At 47.3% G+C, this 19,856-nt stretch overlaps 1 protein-coding gene across 4 annotated transcripts in view; it reads right to left on the reverse strand.

Moving 5' to 3' along the window:
* The window catches only part of AGRN (agrin), a 247,487-nt gene extending 227,919 nt beyond the window's left edge, over positions 1 to 19,568 (reverse strand). Inside the window, exons 1-2 of one of the 4 annotated variants that reach the window (XM_081201337.1) lie at positions 18,684 to 19,568; positions 4,645 to 4,906 (exon numbers count right to left, since the gene is read on the reverse strand). In XM_081201337.1, coding sequence (XP_081057463.1) covers positions 4,645 to 4,906; positions 18,684 to 18,905 — 484 coding nt within the window. In that variant the 5' untranslated portion in view covers positions 18,906 to 19,568. The remainder of the gene's footprint in view (positions 1 to 4,644; positions 4,907 to 18,683) is intronic. The other 3 variants (XM_081201338.1, XM_081201339.1, XM_081201340.1) reach the window with 3 other exon arrangements.
* Between the last annotated feature and the right edge of the window lie 288 nt (positions 19,569 to 19,856).

Genomic DNA, 19,856 nt, shown 5'->3' on the forward strand with positions numbered 1-19,856 from the left:
CGCTCAGGGGCAGGAGCATGGGAAAGAACGGGACCCCGGATTCACCAACCGCTGGCCTCCATGCCAGCGATTTCCTTGCTCAGAGCCACCCTCCAGGAGACTCTTACAAGCTCTTTTAAGGACTCTGAAAAGGGAATTTTGCACGGGCCGCTTTACAAGAACAAAGCCTCTCAGTATTAAGAGGGAGCCTGTGCAAGGGGAGAGAAGCAAGAAAAGGAGGATGGAAAGTAATAAAGAACAGGCAGGAAGAGAGCAAATAAATAAAAGTGGAAACATACACACAAACTCATCATGCAGACAAGTCGCAAGGCAGGCTTCTTCAACCTGGTGCCCTCCTCATGTTTCAGCTACAGTTCCCATCAGCCTCAGCCAGTGCAGCTGGGGAAGGCTGTTCTAAAAGCTCAAGGTGTTCTTGTCAGTCCATAGAGCCCTTAACAGCTGGTGGCCAGTTTACCTGCGAGATCACTTTACCCCATATATTTGCCCACTCAAGCACTTTAATCTGCGCAGCTGGGTTGCAGGTGCCACATAATACCTGTAGGAAACTGTAGGTCTGGCAGCACCCACACTTTGGAACTCCCTGCCTATTCACATCAGGCAGATTTAATCAAGTCGCTGATTAAAATTCGCAAAAATCAAACAAGTAATATTTCTTTGATCAGGTTAAGTGCCCTATACAGAGTCCTTCTTCAGGTGTTCAAGATGTTCAAATAAGACGATGTTACATGTAGAGACAGATGTTAACCCAGTAACATTGAGCGATCTGTAAAAATAAAACCAAGGTTTCAGCAGGACCTACCGCAGACTGGATTATACATCAAATGGCATTCTGTATGCCCTCGTTTAAATTATTCCCACCACTTCCTCCTCCTCTCCCCTACAAGTACTGATATCTGGAAGCTTGTTTCTGATCATGAGGTAGGGCAGGAATCGTGATTGACCTGGGGTATAATGAGAGTTGGAAGGGACCCCTGCAGGCAATCTAGTCTGACCTCTGGATAAATCCAGAGGCAGAGTTTCCCCAGCACACTGCTGTCCAGCCTCAGCTTAAAGACCCCCTAGGAGAGTCACCCTACTCATCCCTCTAGGAAACTGCTTTCATTCATCAAGAAGAGTCTCCTAGTTTTCAGCTGAAATCTAATGTCTAGGTCCACAGTTTAAAGTTGGCTCGTTTCAGACAAACCATAGTTAAAGATTAACCACAGTCTGTCAGGCTCTGATAGCACAACAAGCCACAGTTAACCAACAACAGAAGTGAAAGCTTCCGAATTTTTCTTCAATGACACATTGGAAAGGGAGAGGGGAGCATACAAACTTGAGGTCAGGATGGGATTGAGCACATCATGCTAAACCATGGTTCACTGTAATGCAGCAGAGATTAGGAAGGAAGATCAGAACTGATTTAGAAAATTGGATTGCACCGTCTTATACAGATAGATTCTAGAGGTGCAATGTTTGGAAATTATGTGGGCATATCCACCGATATATTCTTCTGGCCTGAAGTTGTTTTCAGTGTCAAATTTGTACTGGCAAAACCACTGATATCTACAGATGTCCATGGGTTTCTAAATTATATTCCTGCAGCGTGGAGATTAATGGCAGGACAACAGAAGTGGATTTTGAAAGCCTTGCACTTGGAGCCTGGAAGCAGGAACACCCACCATCTATTATGCAACGAAGGGAGGACCTCACTGCCCTGGCTACATTTGAACACAATTCTTATAAACATCAGCTTCATGTAAATTCCTGTCTGGATGACTTGTAAAGATTTATACGTTTAAATTAAGATGCATGTATTGATGATGATTATATTTCTACAGAATGCTCTCCAGGGCCCTAGAGCCATCCCATCAGCATGAAAGGGGAGCCCTATAGCCACTGAGAAGAAGTCTTCTCACCCTTTATGCTGAATGGAGCCAGTCTCGAACAATCGCAGAAGGGAGTGTGGCTGTAGCCATCATGTAGAGACCCCACATTTCTGAACTTGCCACTCACATTGCTGTATCCTACAGGTGCGACAGAACATGAGGCACCACCAGCTTGCTAGGTGCCTGACCCCAAGCGACACAAAGCTCTGTGGCTTGGTTCAAGGTCCACATGACTAAGAGAGCAACAATTGCAGCTGAGTCAAATCCCCAGGAATGAACTAACATTTTGCCCTCACAGGGCAGTCTGTCTCTCCCCCCCCCCCTTTCTTATCTCCGTTTCCTTCCACAGAAACCTCAACTTGAGAGTCAGCCGCACTTGGGCCGTACACAAAAAATACTCAACTTTCTTTGCAACCAACAATCGGAAGGAAATAAAGAGACACTCATCCTGATGGGAAATCGGAGAGGGATTAGTCAGGTCGGGTGAGGGGGAAGGACCTTTCAAATAAGTGAAGGAAAAGAAGAGGGAAGCCGATACAGAACATTAGAAATCTCAGCTCTGAACCAAAGAGTCACCAGTTCAAGAATCAAATGCATATGCCAAAGTTTCCCAGACTTCTAATACCTTAGAAGCATAATGGAAGCCCTTGAAAAAATCAGATTTGGCCCCTGAGCCTTTTGGGTGCCTGGCCTGGATTTTTCTCTTCCCTTCTTCCCTCCTCCTCCTCCTCTTCCTTTTGTGTCATATCTCTTGGATTGTAAACCTGAGGACAGGGGCTGTCTTGCATTTAATTGTACAGTGGTACCTCAGGTTAAGAACTTAATTCGTTCCGGAGGTCCGTTCTTAACCTGAAACTGTTCTTAACCTGAGGTACCACTTTAGCTAATGAGGCCTCCCCCTGCCGCTGTGCGATTTCTGTTCTCATCCTGAAGCAAAGTTCTTAACCTGAGGTACTATTTCTGGGTCTGTAACCTGAAGTGTCTGTAACCTGAAGCGTCTGTAACCGAAGGTACCACTGTACAGCTGTTTTTTACCACTGCAGTTTATTATTGTAGAAACGTATTTTTTAAAAAAGTAAAAAGGTACAAATTGTATGTAAGCTACTCTGGGAAATTTTCTCAGCTGAAGAGAGGGATAAAAATGTTCTAGTAATACTAATAATAATGGCAAGAAGATCATTTCAGCCTCAAGTCTTTAGGAGGCTTCCCCCCCCCCTTCTTGTTTGTTTCAGAGGCCCCAGAAAGAGAGGAGTAGAGGCAAAGACTGACTGGAATGTTTATTTGCTGCCTCAACCAGGATTCCAGCAGCCTTCTGTCTTATTTGCTCACCTGCTCCTTGGGCTGAATTTGTGGGCTCTGCACGAGAAGTGGATTTCTTTTCAAAAAAAGAGAAACTCACACAGAAAAATCAATACAGCCTTTGGGCAGAAGCATGAAGTCAGGTACATTTCAGAAATGCAAGCCCACATGTTCCTAAGCGACATTGGATTAATCAGGGATCATACTGGGGGCCACCTCCTACCAGTAAGAACATCATAAAAGCCTAAGAAGAGCCTACTGGATCAGGCCAACGGCCCATCAAGTCCAGTATCCTGTTCTCACAGATGCCTGTGAGAAACCCGCAAGCAGGACTTGAACACAAGAGCCCTCCCTCCTCCTGTAGTTTCCAGCAATGGGTTTTCATAAGCAGAAGCACCTCCAGTTGTGGAGGCAAAGTATAGCTAGGAGCCATCGATAGCCCTCTCCTCCAAGAATGTGTCTGATCCTCTTAAGCCATCTAAGGTTAGTGGCCATCCCTGCCTCCTGTTCCATGCCATGCATAATTCTATCTACTTCTATCATGTCTCCTCTTACTCGCCTTTTCTCCAACCTAAAAAGTCCCCAGAATTGCAACCTTCCTTAATAGGGGAGACGCTCAAGCCCCTTGATGCTTTCAGTTCCTCTTCCAGCTCTTTTTATCATTTTTGAGGTGAGGCAACCAGAACAGTACACAGTATTCCAAATGTGGCTGGCACCATAGGTTTGTATAACACAGCATTAGCGTGTTACCAAAGCAAGCGTTAGCGAGAGGTAAACTGCCTCTGAACATGGAAGCTCCATCTAAAGCTTATGCCCCAATTGGAACACATTCGATTTCACCCTGTGCCCTGCTTCCCAAGTCAAGATTCCAACTAATGCCCAGCAAGATGTAAAACCATTTACAGTTGCCACTCTCAGAACTGCTTCCCATTCCATCAAAAGATTTAGGGTCCAGAAAGCAAAATCCAGCCGAGCCAAAAGTTTCACCATTCATAACACCACAGCCTCATGGGACACGGTAATCGAGTCATATAACACAGCAGCACAAATGTGGTACCATGTGCAGAATATTCAGCTGCCTGCCTGTGTTGGTTTTTTAAAGAACACGCATCAAGTTCCTAGTCCTTCGTGATTGTGAAATCGCGCTTTAAAGAATGTGAGAGACCTCTGGTGAGATCTCAGAAGTTGGAGAGGTGGCTGAATGTGATTTCTAGTGGTTGGGAGGGATCTTCAATGTCCAGCACAGCACTCCTCCACCCAACCCGGACTAACGGAAGCAGAAAAAAACAAAACAAAGCAGCAAAAGTGGTGTAGAAATAACAAGTTATTTGCTTGAGGTATGCAAGACTGCAGAGGGCATTTGCCCAAACAGACCGAAACCTTTCAGTATACACAAAATCTAGCTGTGCAGGACAGGCAGGTTGAAATCTGCACACTTTAGGCAAAATCTGAACAGTAAAAACAACAACAGACCTACCTTCCACACAGTGCTCCACCTCTTCCAAATTGCGCAGTGTAATCCGCATGAGGCTTGAGTTGAGCATCAGTTCGTTCTTGTGAGCAGGCCACATATAATGTGGGGCAGGGTTGACAAAGAAAATCCGGGTGTCCCCTGTAGACACCTGGTTGTCGCAGATCAAGGGGTCCCCAAATCCCCCAATCATGACTTTGTTTCCACCTTCCAGGAGGATCTCGTGAGTCACAACCTCTTTGCCCTTCAGATACCGCCAGACCCTCACCTGGAGAATGAAGAAGAAGGCAGGACATTTATTATTACAAAAGCCCATCAATGATGTGATGGTTGAGATGGGTGGAGAACCTCAGGCTACAGGCTTCTCTGTCAGGACCTCAGGACTCTTCCCCCACCTCACGTCCCATCCCTGGGGCTTTGCACCCTCCTCAGGTGTTTTTGCCTGGCTGAAATGTGCCCTTGAACTGCCTTTTGCTTGCCTGGACAAAGGGACCATGTGTGGTGGTTTGTGTGTGAGGAAAAACTGGGCTACTGTGCAATGATGAAATTTGCATTAATTGACCTGCACACTTTTGGCCCTGCCCGCTGCTGGTATGTGGCCCCCAGAATGTTGTTCACAAGGAAATGTAGCCTCTGGGCTGAAACAGGTTCGGAATCAGGGCTATGGGAGACCTCACATTCAGAACCAGTGTGCACCAAATATCAGGAATAGGAGGAGGAGAATCCAAGTGGCCACTCAGGAAAGAGAATGCCTTTCTAGTGAAGCAAAGGCTACCTAAACATAAGTGAATGCTTGCTGCTATTTATCCATCCCCAACAGTTGAGACTTAAAAGATGGAAAGCTCCTTAGAGAAACAGACATGTCTGCTCCCTTACATCACTTTGTCAAGTGCATGCACTTGAAAAACACAGTAAATACTTCTGTGATGACAAACCTTTGTTAAGTGTTATGCCCTTGAAGGGTTGTAGCTCTGCTTTGCATGCAGAAGATGGCAGGGTCAATCCCCAAGTATGGCTGGGACTGTTGCCTACATGAAACCCTGGATAGCCACTGCCAGCCAGTGCAGGTAATACTGAGCTAGATGGGACCAATGGCCTGACTCTGTAGAAGGCAGCTTCGTATGACCCCACATCCTTGGACAACACCGTAATATTTCAATAGTGACCACCCCTATTGAAAACTGGGCCGGGTCCATGTGCAGCAAATTCCATATACAGTGGTACCTTGGGTTAAGAACTTAATTCATTCTAGAGGTCTGTTCTTAACCTGAAACTGTTCTTAACCTGAAGCACCACTTTGGCTAATGGGGCCTCCCGCTGCCGCCGCTACACGGTTTCTGTTCTCATCCTGAAGCAAAGTTCTTAACCCGAGGTAATATTTCTGGGTTAGTGGAGTCTGTAACCTGAAGCGTATGTAACCCGAGGTACCACTGTTCACCAATCCCTCCAAAGTCCCAGCCCCATGTTCCTAGGGGTGGCTTTACATCTCTGCTACCGAGGAAAGAGAACCGTTGGCACAGGTGGAGAGGCAAGCTGGAGCACAGGAGGACTTCATCTGATGCCATAACAGAATCCGCAGGCCTTTTTATTTCCTGTCTGGGCACATCTCAAGCATACGTCATTATGGGCATGGATGTTGCAAGGAGGCCACTTGCGATTGCCTACTGCAGTACCCAGAGAGAGAGAGAGAGAGAACCTCTACGATTCTGAGACAGCAAAGGCAAACCATCAACGTTTGCCATATCAGTACTACAAACCATCGATGCCGGTCATAGAATCATAGAATCATAGAATCATAGAGTTGGAAGAGACCACAAGGGCCATCGAGTCCAACCCCCTGCCAAGCAGGAAACACCATCAGAGCACTCCTGACATATGGTTGTCAAGCCTCTGCTTAAAGACCTCCAAAGTAGGAGACTCCACCACACTCCTTGGCAGCAAATTCCACTGTCGAACAGCTCTTACTGTCAGGAAGTTCTTCCTAATGTTTAGGTGGAATCTTCTTTCTTGTAGTTTGGATCCATTGCTCCGTGTCTGCTTCTCTGGAGCAGCAGAAAACAACCTTTCTCCCTCCTCTATGTGACATCCTTTTATATATTTGAACATGGCTATCATATCACCCCTTAACCTCCTCTTCTCCAGGCTAAACATGCCCAGCTCCCTTAACCGTTCCTCATAAGGCATCGTTTCCAGGCCTTTGACCATTTTGGTTGCCCTCCTCTGGACACGTTCCAGTTTGTCAGTGTCCTTCTTGAATTGTGGTGCCCAGAACTGGACACAGTACTCCAGGTGAGGTCTGACCAGAGCAGAATACAGTGGCACTATTACTTCCCTTGATCTAGAGGCTATACTCCTATTGATGCAGCCCAGAATTGCATTGGCTTTTTTAGCTGCTGCGTCACACTGTTGGCTCATGTCAAGTTTGTGGTCAACCAAGACTCCTAGATCCTTTTCACATGTACTGCTCTCAAGCCAGGTGTCCCCCATCTTGTATTTGTGCCTCTCATTTTTTTTGCCCAAGTGCAATACTTTACATTTCTCCCTGTTAAAATTCATCTTGTTTGTTTTGGCCCAGTTCTCTAATCTGTCAAGGTCGTTTTGAAGGGTGATCCTGTCCTCTGGGGTGTTAGCCACCCCTCCCAGTTTGGTGTCATCTGCAAATTTGATCAGGATGCCCTTGAGTCCATCATCCAAGTCGTTGATAAAGATGTTGAATAAGACCGGGCCCAAGACAGAACCCTGTGGCACCCCACTAGTCACTCTTCTCCAGGATGAAGAGGAACCATTGATGAGCACTCTTTGGGTTCGGTCAGTCATCCAGTTACAAATCCACTGAGTGGTAGCATAGTCAAGACCATATTTTACCAGTTTCTTTACAAGAATATCATGGGGCACCTTGTCAAATGCCTTGCTGAAATCAAGGTAGGCTACATCCACTGCGTTCCCTTCATCTACCAGGCTTGTAATTCTGTCAAAAAACGAGATCAGGTTAGTCTGACATGACTTATTTTTCAGAAATCCATGCTGACTATCTATCCATGCTGACTGTCATATCAGAACTACTTCCATGAGAGGAAAAAACAGGCACTCATAACAAAAATAGAAAACTCTAAAGCTGAGCTGAGGACCCTTTTTCATCCTGAGGGCCACATTCCCCTCACAGAGACCTTTCGGGGGCCACATGCTGGTGGTGGGCGGGTTCAGAAATGAAAGTGGGTGGAGCGACAAATGTAAATTTTTCGTTCATACGGTAGGTTAGTTTCACATACCGCTGTCTACCCTCCATCCAAGAGGCATGGTCAGGGTTCAAGGGCACATTCCAGTCAGGCAAAAAAAAAACCCCAACAACACTTGAATGTGTGAAGCAAGCTGGGGGGCGCATGGCATGGGGAGAGCTCTGTGAGCCAGGTGGAGAGGCCTGGGGGGATGTCTGCATTTGGCCCCCAAATCTGATGCATACCCTTGGTCAAGTTACAGCTGCAGGTAGGGTGTAACAAAACTCCTCCCCTTCCTCTTGCACTCAATTTTTTAAAGCACAAACAAACAAGGGAAAGCAGTACTCTTTAAATCACAGGAAAAGTGCCAAGCTTCCGTCACCTAAAAGCAAATCTCACCCCCTTTTCAGTGTCAAAAATCCCAACTGCAGGCCTTGTTTTCCTGGCGCGAACATTTTCCACAGACTGGCGAACTGCCAGACCCACTTCAGTGGAGAGGAACAATCACAGACCATAGCTTGCCCGTCCCCTGTCCCCCCACTTCTCACTGTAATCAGCTTGGGGGTTTTGTTTCCATGATTTTAACACCAGCAAAGGTGCCCGTTTCTCCCTGCCTGCAAAAAATCTGGGGCGAGCTCGCTGCCTCTGACAGGGCACAGAGAACGCAGTAATAAACATGCCGAAGCTCAGGTTAAGAGGGGCCACCTGAAGCCGCAGAGATTTATGGAATGCATCTCTTCCCCGCCGGGAACAGAGCCAGTTCCAAAACCATGCCAAAGGAGGCATGAAAGGCCCTTCGCACCAGCTGCCTGCCAAGGTGCGCCCTGCAGGTACACTTTACCCCAGATTCAAGTTGAGGCAAGGGAAGAGAAAAGGAAAAAAAGAAAACCACAGGATGAACCCCACCCATTTTATTTGCAAAGGCACAAGAAAAAGGGATTTGCAGCTCAGCAGCAAAGGCAAAGACTGGCCTCACATCCCAGCTTGAGTGCAAAGAGATGCTTGGGTACGCCGTGCACATAGGTAGGGGAACTAAGGAAGCCCAGTACTGTCTACACTGATTGGCAGCAGCACTCCAGGGTCTCAGGAGTCTTTTTCCCAAATCAACATAGAAATGCTGGGGATTGAACCTGGGACCTTTCTGCATGCAAACCAAATGCTCTAACCTTTGAGCTATGGCCCTCCCCACTAACTCCTGGTCATTCCCACCCCAAGAATAATTTATCTGAGCAGAGTAATTTAGATGGGAGGGCCCTCTCTCTTTTTAGTTGGTACTGTTAATCAATTGCAAGGGAGAATTGTTGCTGATTTACCACAAAGGAGTTATAGATTGACCAGTAGATCCCCATCAGCCCACCTCTGATAAAGACAAGTCGCTTTATTTATTTTGTATGAGTACACTGTGGCTCAGTGGTAGAGCATATGCCTTAAAAAGAGGAGGTCGGTCCCCAGGTAAAACAGGGAGAATATCCCCTGTCTCAAACCCTGGAGAGGCACTGCAAATCAGTGCAGATGATGCTGAGCTGGGTAGACAAATGGTCTGCCTCAGTAGCGTCCTATGTTTCTGTGTTGTAAGCAAAGGGATGTGGCTCCATAGTACAGCAGCGGCTTTGCATGCAGAAGGTCCCAAACTCAACTCCCAACATCTCCAGGAGAGAACCCTACCCAAAACCATGGAAGGTCACTGCCAGTCAGTGCAGACAATACTGAGCTGCATGGATCAAGGGTCTGACTCAGTATAAGGCAAAAAAACCTGTGTTCCAGCATCTGCAGAGAGTGAGAGAGAGCTGGGTCAAACTCTGCAAGCAGCATTTTCAACCCTCTACTTCTCATGAGGGGATGAATGGATGGGATGGGAAGGTCATACAGTATATGCAGAGACACTGAACTCATCAAGGGCAATTAAGACTCCTTGCACAGTGAGTCACCAGGCACGTGAAGAATTTATTTTAAAAGGGGGGGGGGCTGTGAAGGAAGAGACATAAGGAGATCAAGCCTGGGAGATAACAGTGGCAGTTAAGACCCTTCCAGCGACAAAAGTGCGCTTTAGAGAGATTTATAAAGACAGCGAGAGCAGGGGCCGTGGAAGACAAAAATGCTTTTACAAAATATCTTGCGTTTAAATTACAGCTGGGAGCATTAATGGGTACATCCAATCAATTAGCTGAGGATGGAGAATTCCTATTAAAAATGTGTGTGGGGTTAATTGGACAGTCATTCCCCTCCTTACACACACACACACACACACACACACACACACACACACACACGGAGGGGAGGTCTGCCTTTTAAGGGAGACCAAGGGTTAAGTCCCATTATCTTTTGCCTGCACATCCCCACCCCTCAAACCCGCTCCCATGGGACTGCTGTGACGTCACGGAACATTCACCACACATTCCAAATACTCAGGGGTGGGGGAAACATCAGCTATGGAAAGCAGGACAGGAAGGAAAGGAACAGAGCTGTCCGCAACATGTGGCAGAGGGGTGCAATTTTCCCAGGCGACACATATGAGGAGGGGGTGCTGCAGGAGCAGTTCCCCCACTGCTCCCACCACCGCCAATTCTCCTTTCATGCATCCCCTATGGTAGCCCACTGCAATAGAGGACCCTGTCTCGCTGCCAGTTTTGGAGTCAAGATTCAATGAGTTAGATCGAAAGGCTAGCATACCTGATACAGAACTGGATAGGCCAACCTCCCTTTTGCACCTGGGTTAAAATAGCAAGCACTAACTGTGGACCTAACACATGCAGAAACCTCTCCCCCCCCCCCAGGCTGATAAAGAGCCCTGTGTGACTCAAAAGATCAGATACAACATTCCACACAGGAGCTGGTCTGAGCAAAGGGGAATAGGGGGAGGGAAGCACAGCTCATACACTCCAGTATTTAGTCCACTGGCTTCTGACTCAGAGAGCAGACAATGAACCTGGGTCAACAGCACAGAAGGGCGCGCGCACACACACCTCGATTCTTCTCCTCGCTTAGTCACTCCATCCAGCAACAGGGAAGCAAGATGAGCAAGTCTCCATCCCAGCATTTGCCCTCTGTCCTTCCTCTCCGCCCCCCACTCGATTCTTAATCAGTTAGCAGGGAAAGCAATGCCTGGAAGCAATCCGCAACTGTTTAAACAGCATTAGCTCTAATTTCTTTCATTGGCTCTATCTCACTCATCTTTTGTGTATATTGGAGGCTTCAGCCTGGGAGGGTTAGGATTTAACCAGCAGAGACGGAGAAACTTCAGCGGAATGCACAGCACATCTTCAGAGAGCACTTTGACAGCGGACCACCCAGTCCTTATTAAAACATTCCCAACTGGGGGAGAAGCAGAACTGGAGGCGGCAGGTGGGGGAACATCACGCCATGAAGCAGCCCGGCCAAAGGTTCTCACTGCAACACCTCAAACAGGTTAAAATCCAGGGTGTTGTATGCCATCCGTTATGCAACCGCCAATCACTGACAGAGGGAAATTAGGTACAAATTGGCCGATGAAAGATTTGTATTTATTTATTTTAATCAACAGGCCTATGCTATACGTTAAATGCCTGCACAATCTGAATCTTCCCTCCCATGAAGCTGCGATGGGCAAACCAGTTTAATCACCAGCAAAGGCCTAGATCCAGTGGTGGTGGTAGTGCGCTTTAGTTATAATGCTGATTCTATGAGATCCTGGTTCTGGCTCCATCTTCTCTCGCACCAAAAGGGCTCAGAATGGCACAGATGGGTCCACCACCATCCCCACCGCTTCTCCTCTGCAATATCCTCAGAACAGCCCTGCAAGGCAGGTTAGGTTGAGGACACAACTATACCTGCCAAGTCCAGCACGGGATTCACAATGACTCACATCACTTATCTGGTAAGTAAAGGCAGGGTACTGGCAGCTCTAGGGCTTATCTATGCCCTGCCCGCTGATTTACCCATATGAATACAACCTCCCCAAGCCATTTTTAAATAGGTCATCATCCCCCTGCCCAGCTTTTGGAACAGAGACATGTCCTGCTTGTCTGAGAGAGGTCTTCTGCAGGTGCTGGATTAGGCCTCACTCTCACCCTCCAATTTTCCATCTAAAACACATACACAAACATCTATATTTGGCTAATACACATTTGCCAATGTATAACTTTACCCAGATAGAGAAAGGTGTAAAGCTTTGAAAGGATTTCACCCCATGTATCCCTCTTCCAATCTTTATTGGGGAGCGGACAAAAGGGGGCTTCGGGAAGATGGGCTGCAACTGGCCAGTTTTCCTCACCCTCCCTTGTGGTTTATCCAGTCACACACAGACACAGTGGAGATTTTGAGTTCCCGTTCATGAACAGCAAAACCTCCCCACACACCATTTACAAAAGCGGTTCTTGGACTACAACATGCTGCCATTTCGAAAACGACTTGATAGAACAGGAAACTGCCCCCCTGAAAAGCCTTCCCTCATGCCCTTAAGGTGTGCAGAGGTAGCTTGGCAATCACTGCCACCCGTAGCCAACAACAATTTGGGCAAATGCAGCCTGAAACAGCAGAGAGCTGCTGAGCCTAGACAGTACTGAGCCAGATGGACCATTGGTCTGACTCAGTAGAAGACAGCTTCCTGTGTGCCTCTGTCCATCCCCCGCTCCATGTTCCACACTTTGAAGGAACAGCTGCCATGCAAATTTGGAATCCGCTAGGTTCATTCCTCCACACAAACATGTGGGGAGAGGCACAGCTCAGCAGGAGGACATCTTTTCGGCCTTGCGGAAGATCCCAGGGTCAATCCCCATACTCTCCAGGTGGTGCTACCTGAAGACATTTTGTGTGCAAAGCATGCACACTATCACTGAGCTAATTTCATAAGCCTACGGCTTCCATTAGTGATGTATGGAAATGAGAGCTGGACCATAAAGAAGGGTGATCGCCGAAGAATTGATGCTTTTGAATTATGGTACTGGAGGAGGCTCTTGAGAGTCCCATGGACTGCAAGAAGACCAAACCTATCTATTCTGAAGGAAATCAGCCCTGCGTGCTCACTGGAAGGACAGATCCTGAAGCTGAGGCTCCAATACTTTGGCCACCTCATGAGAAGAGAAGACTCCCTGGAAAAGACCCTGATGTTGGGAAAGATGGAGGGCAGAAGGAGAAGGGGACGACAGAGGACGAGATGGCTGGACAGTGTTCTCGAAGCTACCAGCATGAGTTTGACCAAACTGCGGGAGGCAGTGGAAGACAGGAGTGCCTGGCGTGCTCTGGTCCATGGGGTCACAAAGAGTCGGACACGACTAAACGACTAAACAACAACAGCTTCCATTCACTTATACCAGGGGCTGGCTAATCTTTTTTGGCCTGAGGGGCAGATTCAGCCTGGGGAGGGGGGGGGCACATGCCAATGGTGGATGTAGTTACCCCACACTCTTGCATGCTCACACACAAGCAGAGTGTCATCCACCCACCTCAGCAGATCTGGGTTGATTAGCAGAGGACAGAGGGTTACTGCCTGCTCTTCACTCATCAAATGACTGATCTGATAAGCCAGGGGGGGTTCACTGACATCTCCAACAGGGAGCTGGCCTCTGCCTACTCCAGATCTGCATCCGTATTTTTTTTCCATTTTGCCCCCCCCCCCACCAAAATCAGTGGGGGTCTCTGGTAGAGGGGGACAGTTCCAGAAAGAAATACTTGAGGGGGCTCGATCAGGGGGCCACCCCTGCTTTATGCCAATGCCTTAATGGTGGGAATGGTTGCCAATCTCTGCAGATTCTGCCTTGACAGCAACTCTTAAACAAAAGGTATGTTCAGAATTACCCCTTGACTGGTGGCCACTGGGAGTGACAGGGCAGAAGCCCGGGGAAGGCCAACAGTAGGTGAAGTCAGAGTCAATGATATTCAGAGTCAGACCCAATGAGAGATGAAGCCAGCTAATTCCTGGCTTGGCCCCACACTATGTCCTGCCGAATTCTACTAGGGTGGTACTTAGACAGCGTGACAGCAAAGGCTACCCCCTGGACAGATTGCAAGGAGGAAATCAGGCACATGGACTCGCCCTGTGAGAAACCAACCTCCACTGTTCTCAATACCCTTGATTAAATAATAAATAATTAAATAATAGTGTGGTTAATTATTATTTTTAAAGGAAGCTGTGTTAGCCCATAAAGGGGGGGGGGAATCATCATCAGTATGGCCTGTGCAGGTCCTGCTGACCCCAGTTCTCCTGGTATACTTAGAAACAGAAGATCTTCCTGCAGTTAACCAAGATTTCTGTTCCAAGACCAAACACAAGCTATACCTTGTAGCGGCAGGGGTTATTTGCAGTGGTAATAAGCAGTGAGTCTGCAGCAACAGGGGTCAATTTTGAGGAACATTTTACAGCATGATGGCGTCCAAACATATTCACCCAGTCGGTGTGACCTTTTCCTTCCCATCAAAATTCCTCCCCTGCCAGAATTTGCATTGCGAGCTCCATGGGGCAGAGGGCTCTCTGGGTTAATCCTACTCTAGAAAAGCTCCATGCCTACCAACGCTGCAATATAAATAAAAGAAATTGTCAGCAACCATGCTGGGTCATTCTTGTTTCATTTTTTTTTTAATTACACAGGTTTAGTGGAAGAAGAGGGAACATACTACACTCTTCCAAGCTGGTGGCTTTGAAACTTTCCCAGCCTGGAAGTATAAAGGCAATGTGCTCTACTGCAGACACTTGGAATTGGGTTTGCTTAAAAGCAGTCTTGCAAAGATGTTGCCTGCTCCGGGGTTAGCCGCACTTTTTAAGAAGGCTACTCTCCATCTAAAAATACATAATTATGTACTGAAGCTTTTCAAGTCGCCCAATGAAAAACATGTGTCCTTGCTTTTTTCTTTTAAAAGGAACTTGTTTAGATTTAGAAGAAGGAAGGTTACAAAGAAAAGACCTGCCATCAATCAAAACAGAAATATACTGGTGCAGCGATTCTCAAGATTACATTTCCACTGACTTTGAGATCTAGACAAGATTGTGGGGAGGGTGTGTGTGTGTGTGTGTTATCAGCTGGTTTATAAGTACATCAAGCAACATGAAGTGAGGGTGGCGCTCACCTTTCCAAATTAATCCACTGTGAAATTGGGGGGGGGGGGAGAGAGATGGACAGACAGACAGATTTAAATCAATCAAGTTGAAGTAATTGCTCTTCACAGATGGGAGGCTGTCTGCTGTGCCTCCACGTGGGTCAGTGTTCTCAGCTTGCCTCTTTCCACTATGATGGCGGTGGTTCATGCAGAAACCTAAGAGGGTGGGCTCCTCCAGTGGTGGGTAATTAACTTCTTAATCTTTACACACCCTAAGAAGTCAGGAAGAGACCATAGCTCATTGGCAGGGTGCCTGCTTTTCATGCCAGCTTCAATCCCCAGCATCGCCAGGTAGCGTTGGGAATATTATCCTGCCTGAAATCCTGGGACAGCCGCTGCGAGTCAGTGTAGACAATATTCAGCTACACAGACCAATGGTCTGACTCAGTATAAAGCAGTTTCCTATAATCCTATTAAACAAAGGGACATATCTCCGTGGTAAAGCATCTGATCTGTAGGACAAAAGGTCTCAAGTTCATTCCCCAGTATCTGCAGGCAGGACAGGGAATATTTCCCTGTTTGAAACCCTGGAGAGACAGCGCAGGTCAGGGTAGCAATACTGAGCTATTTGGACCAGTGGTCTCCCTCTGTATCAAGCAGCATCTTATATATCAACTTCCTTGGGTACAAGGATAAAGCATCCCTCCGATCTCAGTGGGCCTAAAGGTTTGGGAAACCTGGTTGGTTAAAGGCAAATGAACTTGGCAGATACTTATCTTAGGACTGCACTTAGTGAGTGATTCAAGCTTGCAGGGATGCTATGCCTTATATCAGCACTCCCCAATGCGGCGCCTACCAGACACTGCTAGACTACAGCTCCCATCATACGTGTCCATTGCCCATGCTGGCCACAGCTGATGGGATCTGGAGTCCAAAATTATCTGGGGGTCGGAGGAAGGTTGCTTTATGTCGCATAAAGTGCTCCATTCTTTCATCTTAGACTTACAGAACGGAGACCCGAAACTGAGTGGCTCTGCATGCAGACAGTCCCAGGTTAAATTCCCCCTGGCATCTACGGTTAACAGGATCAGGAAGCAGGTGAAGGAACTGCTGGACTGCAATGAACAAACAGTCTGACATGGTATATAAAGGCAGCTTCCTAAACTTGCAGTTGTTGTTCATAGAGGTGGAAGGAAGCAACCTTTGAAGCGGAACAGAAGATCATCAGAAGAGCCCTGCTGGATCAGGGCAAAGGCTCATCCAGCCCAGCATCCTGTTCTCACAGTGGGCAGCCAGATGCCACAATGGGAAGCTTGCAAGCAGGACCCGAGCGCAACCACACTCTCCTCTCCTACGTTTGCTGGAGAGGCATACTGCGTCTGACAGTGGACACAGAGCACACAGCCATTGTGGCTAATAACCACTGACAGCCTTCTCCTCCATGAATTTGTCTCATCCTCTTTTAAAACCATCCAAGTTGGTAGCCTTCCACCCACAATGTTCAGGGGCACTTTTAGTTCAGATGCCTCATGCTATCCTAAGGCTGAATACAGTCCAGAATTGAACTGACATCACACCAAGTTCTAGCCAGATTTAGCCACTTGGGTTGTGCATGCACCATAAATCGAAAGTGCATATTTCCTCCCAAGGAATCCTGGGAATTGTAGTTTACAGGTGCTTGGAACTGTAGCTCCGTGATTGTTAAACTACAGTTCCCAATATCTCTTTTTTTGGGGGGGTGCTTTAAATGTATGGTGTGTACGCAGCCTTGGACATCACCAAGACCAAACTGGATGAATTAAGTTTGCAGATCTTGGGGGGGGGGGGTGTTAAGACTCCACAGAGCGCACAAACCTTTTATCTTGTGGTAGGGTACAGATATCAGGTGAAGGAAGAAGAAGGCTTCACCACCCAGCAGAACTCATTGTTGCAAGGATGAAGCGATGGCTTTTAACATAGGATCATGGGGGGAAATATTGAAGGTTACGTCAGCCTTGCATATTACTGTTTAAGGGGTCACTGTGGGCAACGAGGAATTCCACACAGGTGACTTGATCAGGCTGGCAGAACAGGGATGGCTCACTCTACCCCACCGACAGCCATCTATTTCTGCCTTAGTCGCAGAGGATGCTAAACCCTTTCCTCCAAGGTCAGCATGAAAACCAAGGAGGTTGTTAGACAAGGGTGACTGAGATCCATCCCTCCTTTGCAAGCTAGTTTAATGGAAAGCATTTGTTTTTTACTAGCCTAAGGCTTACAGACAAGGTTGGGTGTGGTACGGTCTGTTCTGTCAATGGTTATTAGTTGTGAAAACTATAGAACTTCCATGTTCTGAGGCAGCCTATCTAGAAGTACCAGCTGCAAAGTACAACTGCAGAGGAGGACCAATGCCTTCATGCCCCTAACACTTTATGGAGGTGGGATTGTAGGCTGACCCAGAGCAAGGTCAGTCTTAGATATCTGTGAGACGCAATTACACACTTGGGAGCAAGCTATCTTGCTGGAGTCCACTGGGACTACTCAGAAGGAAGTGGGAAAGTGGGAAATAATTCCAGGCCTGAGCTCCACTGAACTGATATTTGCTCAGTTAACAAAGCCAATCCTATGGCCTCAGAAGAAATCCTTGCTGTACCCAGTGGTGGTTGCTCTCAGATAAGTATCCATGCATATGGAGATGGGATGCAGCTCACTGGCAGAGCATCTGCTTTGCATACAGAAGGTCCCAGGTTCAATTCCCAAGCTAAGTCTGGGAGAGAACCCTTGTCTGAAATCCTGGAGAGCTGCTGCCAGTCCATGTCAACAATACTGAGCAAGATAGACCAGTGATCTGACTCTCAATTTAAGGCAGCTTTCTGTGTTCTATAGTATTACAGTGGGTTTTATTTTTTGCGGGTGGGATAATACATAGCAATTATTTATCTGGAACTTCAGCCCATTTCAAACTGTTTTTAAATAACTGGTTCAACAAGCCGCTATCCTATTCTGGCTCAAAGTGAGTGTTGTCACCGGCACCAAGAGCACTGCTCTCCTACAACACCTTCCTTGCATTTTCTTTGGGAGCGCATATATATATATATATATATATATATAGCATTTTTAAAACTTCCCAGGAATGTACCAAAAACATAACCGTGAACAAGCAAAAGAAGAACTTCACACCTCAGAGACACATTTTGTTTCTCAAATGTTCAGTTTCTACTTTTAATTTTTCAAAAGTGATAAGTCACTCAACTAAAAAGCAACATCACCCTTTAGTTCTAGCAACAGTTGTGAAATGGGTGGCAATCGGCGGGTTGGGGGGGGGGAGGTGCGGATGTATTTGTCCATTCACTTATTGAACAGGGGAAAAAACAGCATTTCAGTCCATGCCCGACCACGGAAAACTCAACTATTTCTTGGCGGGGGGTGCAATCAATGTAAGAGGCAGTTAAGGGCCTGGCGTCGGAAATAAAGTTGTTTCTAAGTTGGCCTGTTTCAGTCAGAAATAGCAGCAAAAAAAAAGTTCCAGAGATGTCCAGTGGGGCTACTCGGATGTAAGTTGTAAACTAGGAAATAGGAGCGGGTGTATGGGGAAAAGAATCTTTTCCAATCCTGACTCCTCCCCAACCCAGTTTGTTCCCATCGGCAGGTTTGCAATTAAGAGATCGACAAGTTGCGGGGTGTGTGTGTTATAAATTATCTTAAAAAAAAAAGCAGAGACAGAGAAAGTTTTGCGAGAGAGTGAAGATCACAACACAGAGCATGGGGAACAGTGAAGGTTTCAACCCAGCCAGGAAGCGCAGCCGATTGAGTGTGAGCCCATCTCCCTCTGCCCCGAATTACCTTGCAAGAGTAGGTCTGATGAACCGGATCCACGTTCACGATTTCCTCCACCGTCCCTGTGAGGACAACGTTGGCTTCTTCCTCCCTCCTCTCCAGTTCCCTCTCGGGACAACTTCCATTGCAACTGCCCAGCCACGATGCCAGCAGCAGCGGCGGCAGGAGGAGGCGCAGGAGGCGAGCGCCAGAGAAGGGGGACCCGGGGGCTCGCTTTTCCCACCCCATCGCGGCACAAAAGCAATCCGGGCGCGGGATGGGTGGGTGGGTAGAGGAGGCTTGCAAAAAAGAGAACGAGAGAGAGAGAAGAGAAAAGGTAACAGGAGGGAGGCGGAGAGGAGGGGGGCGGGAAACAGCTTTGCTGGAGAGAGAGGGGGCGAAAGGATCAAGCCCTTACAAACTGCACAGTTGCACCCCCAAAATGGGATTTTGCAGAGGGAGGAAAGGAAGGTTACTTTTATTGCAAAAGGGGGTTGAAAGGAAAGCTGGTTGAGGGGAGGAGAAAGCTAAAAGAAAGAGGGGAGAAAGGGATGGATTTCTAGCTCTGGTGAGGCAGAGAGAAAGAGAGATTTGCTTCTCCTGGTTTTCCTGCCCCTGCTTCTCTCGCTCTCGCTCTCTCCAGTGTGAGAAAAGGCAAAAGGGGGGTGGGAGGGAATTTGCATGCGATCTGAATTGCTGATAAGGAAAAAGGGGAGGGGGGAAGCAGAGGGGAGGGTTTGCGAAAAGGAAAGTGGGGGGAGAGGAGAAGAAGAAGAAGAGAAAGCCTAGCTTCGCTCCTGGCTGGCTCCCTGCCTGCTGCTCTGCTTCTGTCTTCTTTGCAAAAGCGAAAAGAAAAAGAAAGAAAGAGCTGGAGTAATAAGGGGAGAAACGCCACCCGCAGGAAATACAGCTCACATCAGGTTAATGGATAATCAGGCCGCCAAACGTGATGTGACTTTTAAAGGTGCAGCTTAAGACGGGCAGAAGAGGAAGTGGAGCAGTCTTCTGCTTGGAGAGCTCAAGTGGATTTATTTTTATTTATTTTTTAAAAAATCACAAGCCTTCTTTCTCAATGTGCTCTCTTGGCTTGCACCTTCTGCTTGGATAATTAGATTTTATTTGTGATATCTATATTTAAAACTAGGGTGCAAAAAGCGGGGAGGGCTCTTGCACCTTTAATAGTTTCGTAGAAAAGGGCGT

Source organism: Podarcis bocagei (genome assembly GCF_964188305.1).
Source record: "Podarcis bocagei genome assembly, chromosome: 7".
NCBI lineage: Eukaryota > Metazoa > Chordata > Lepidosauria > Squamata > Lacertidae > Podarcis > Podarcis bocagei.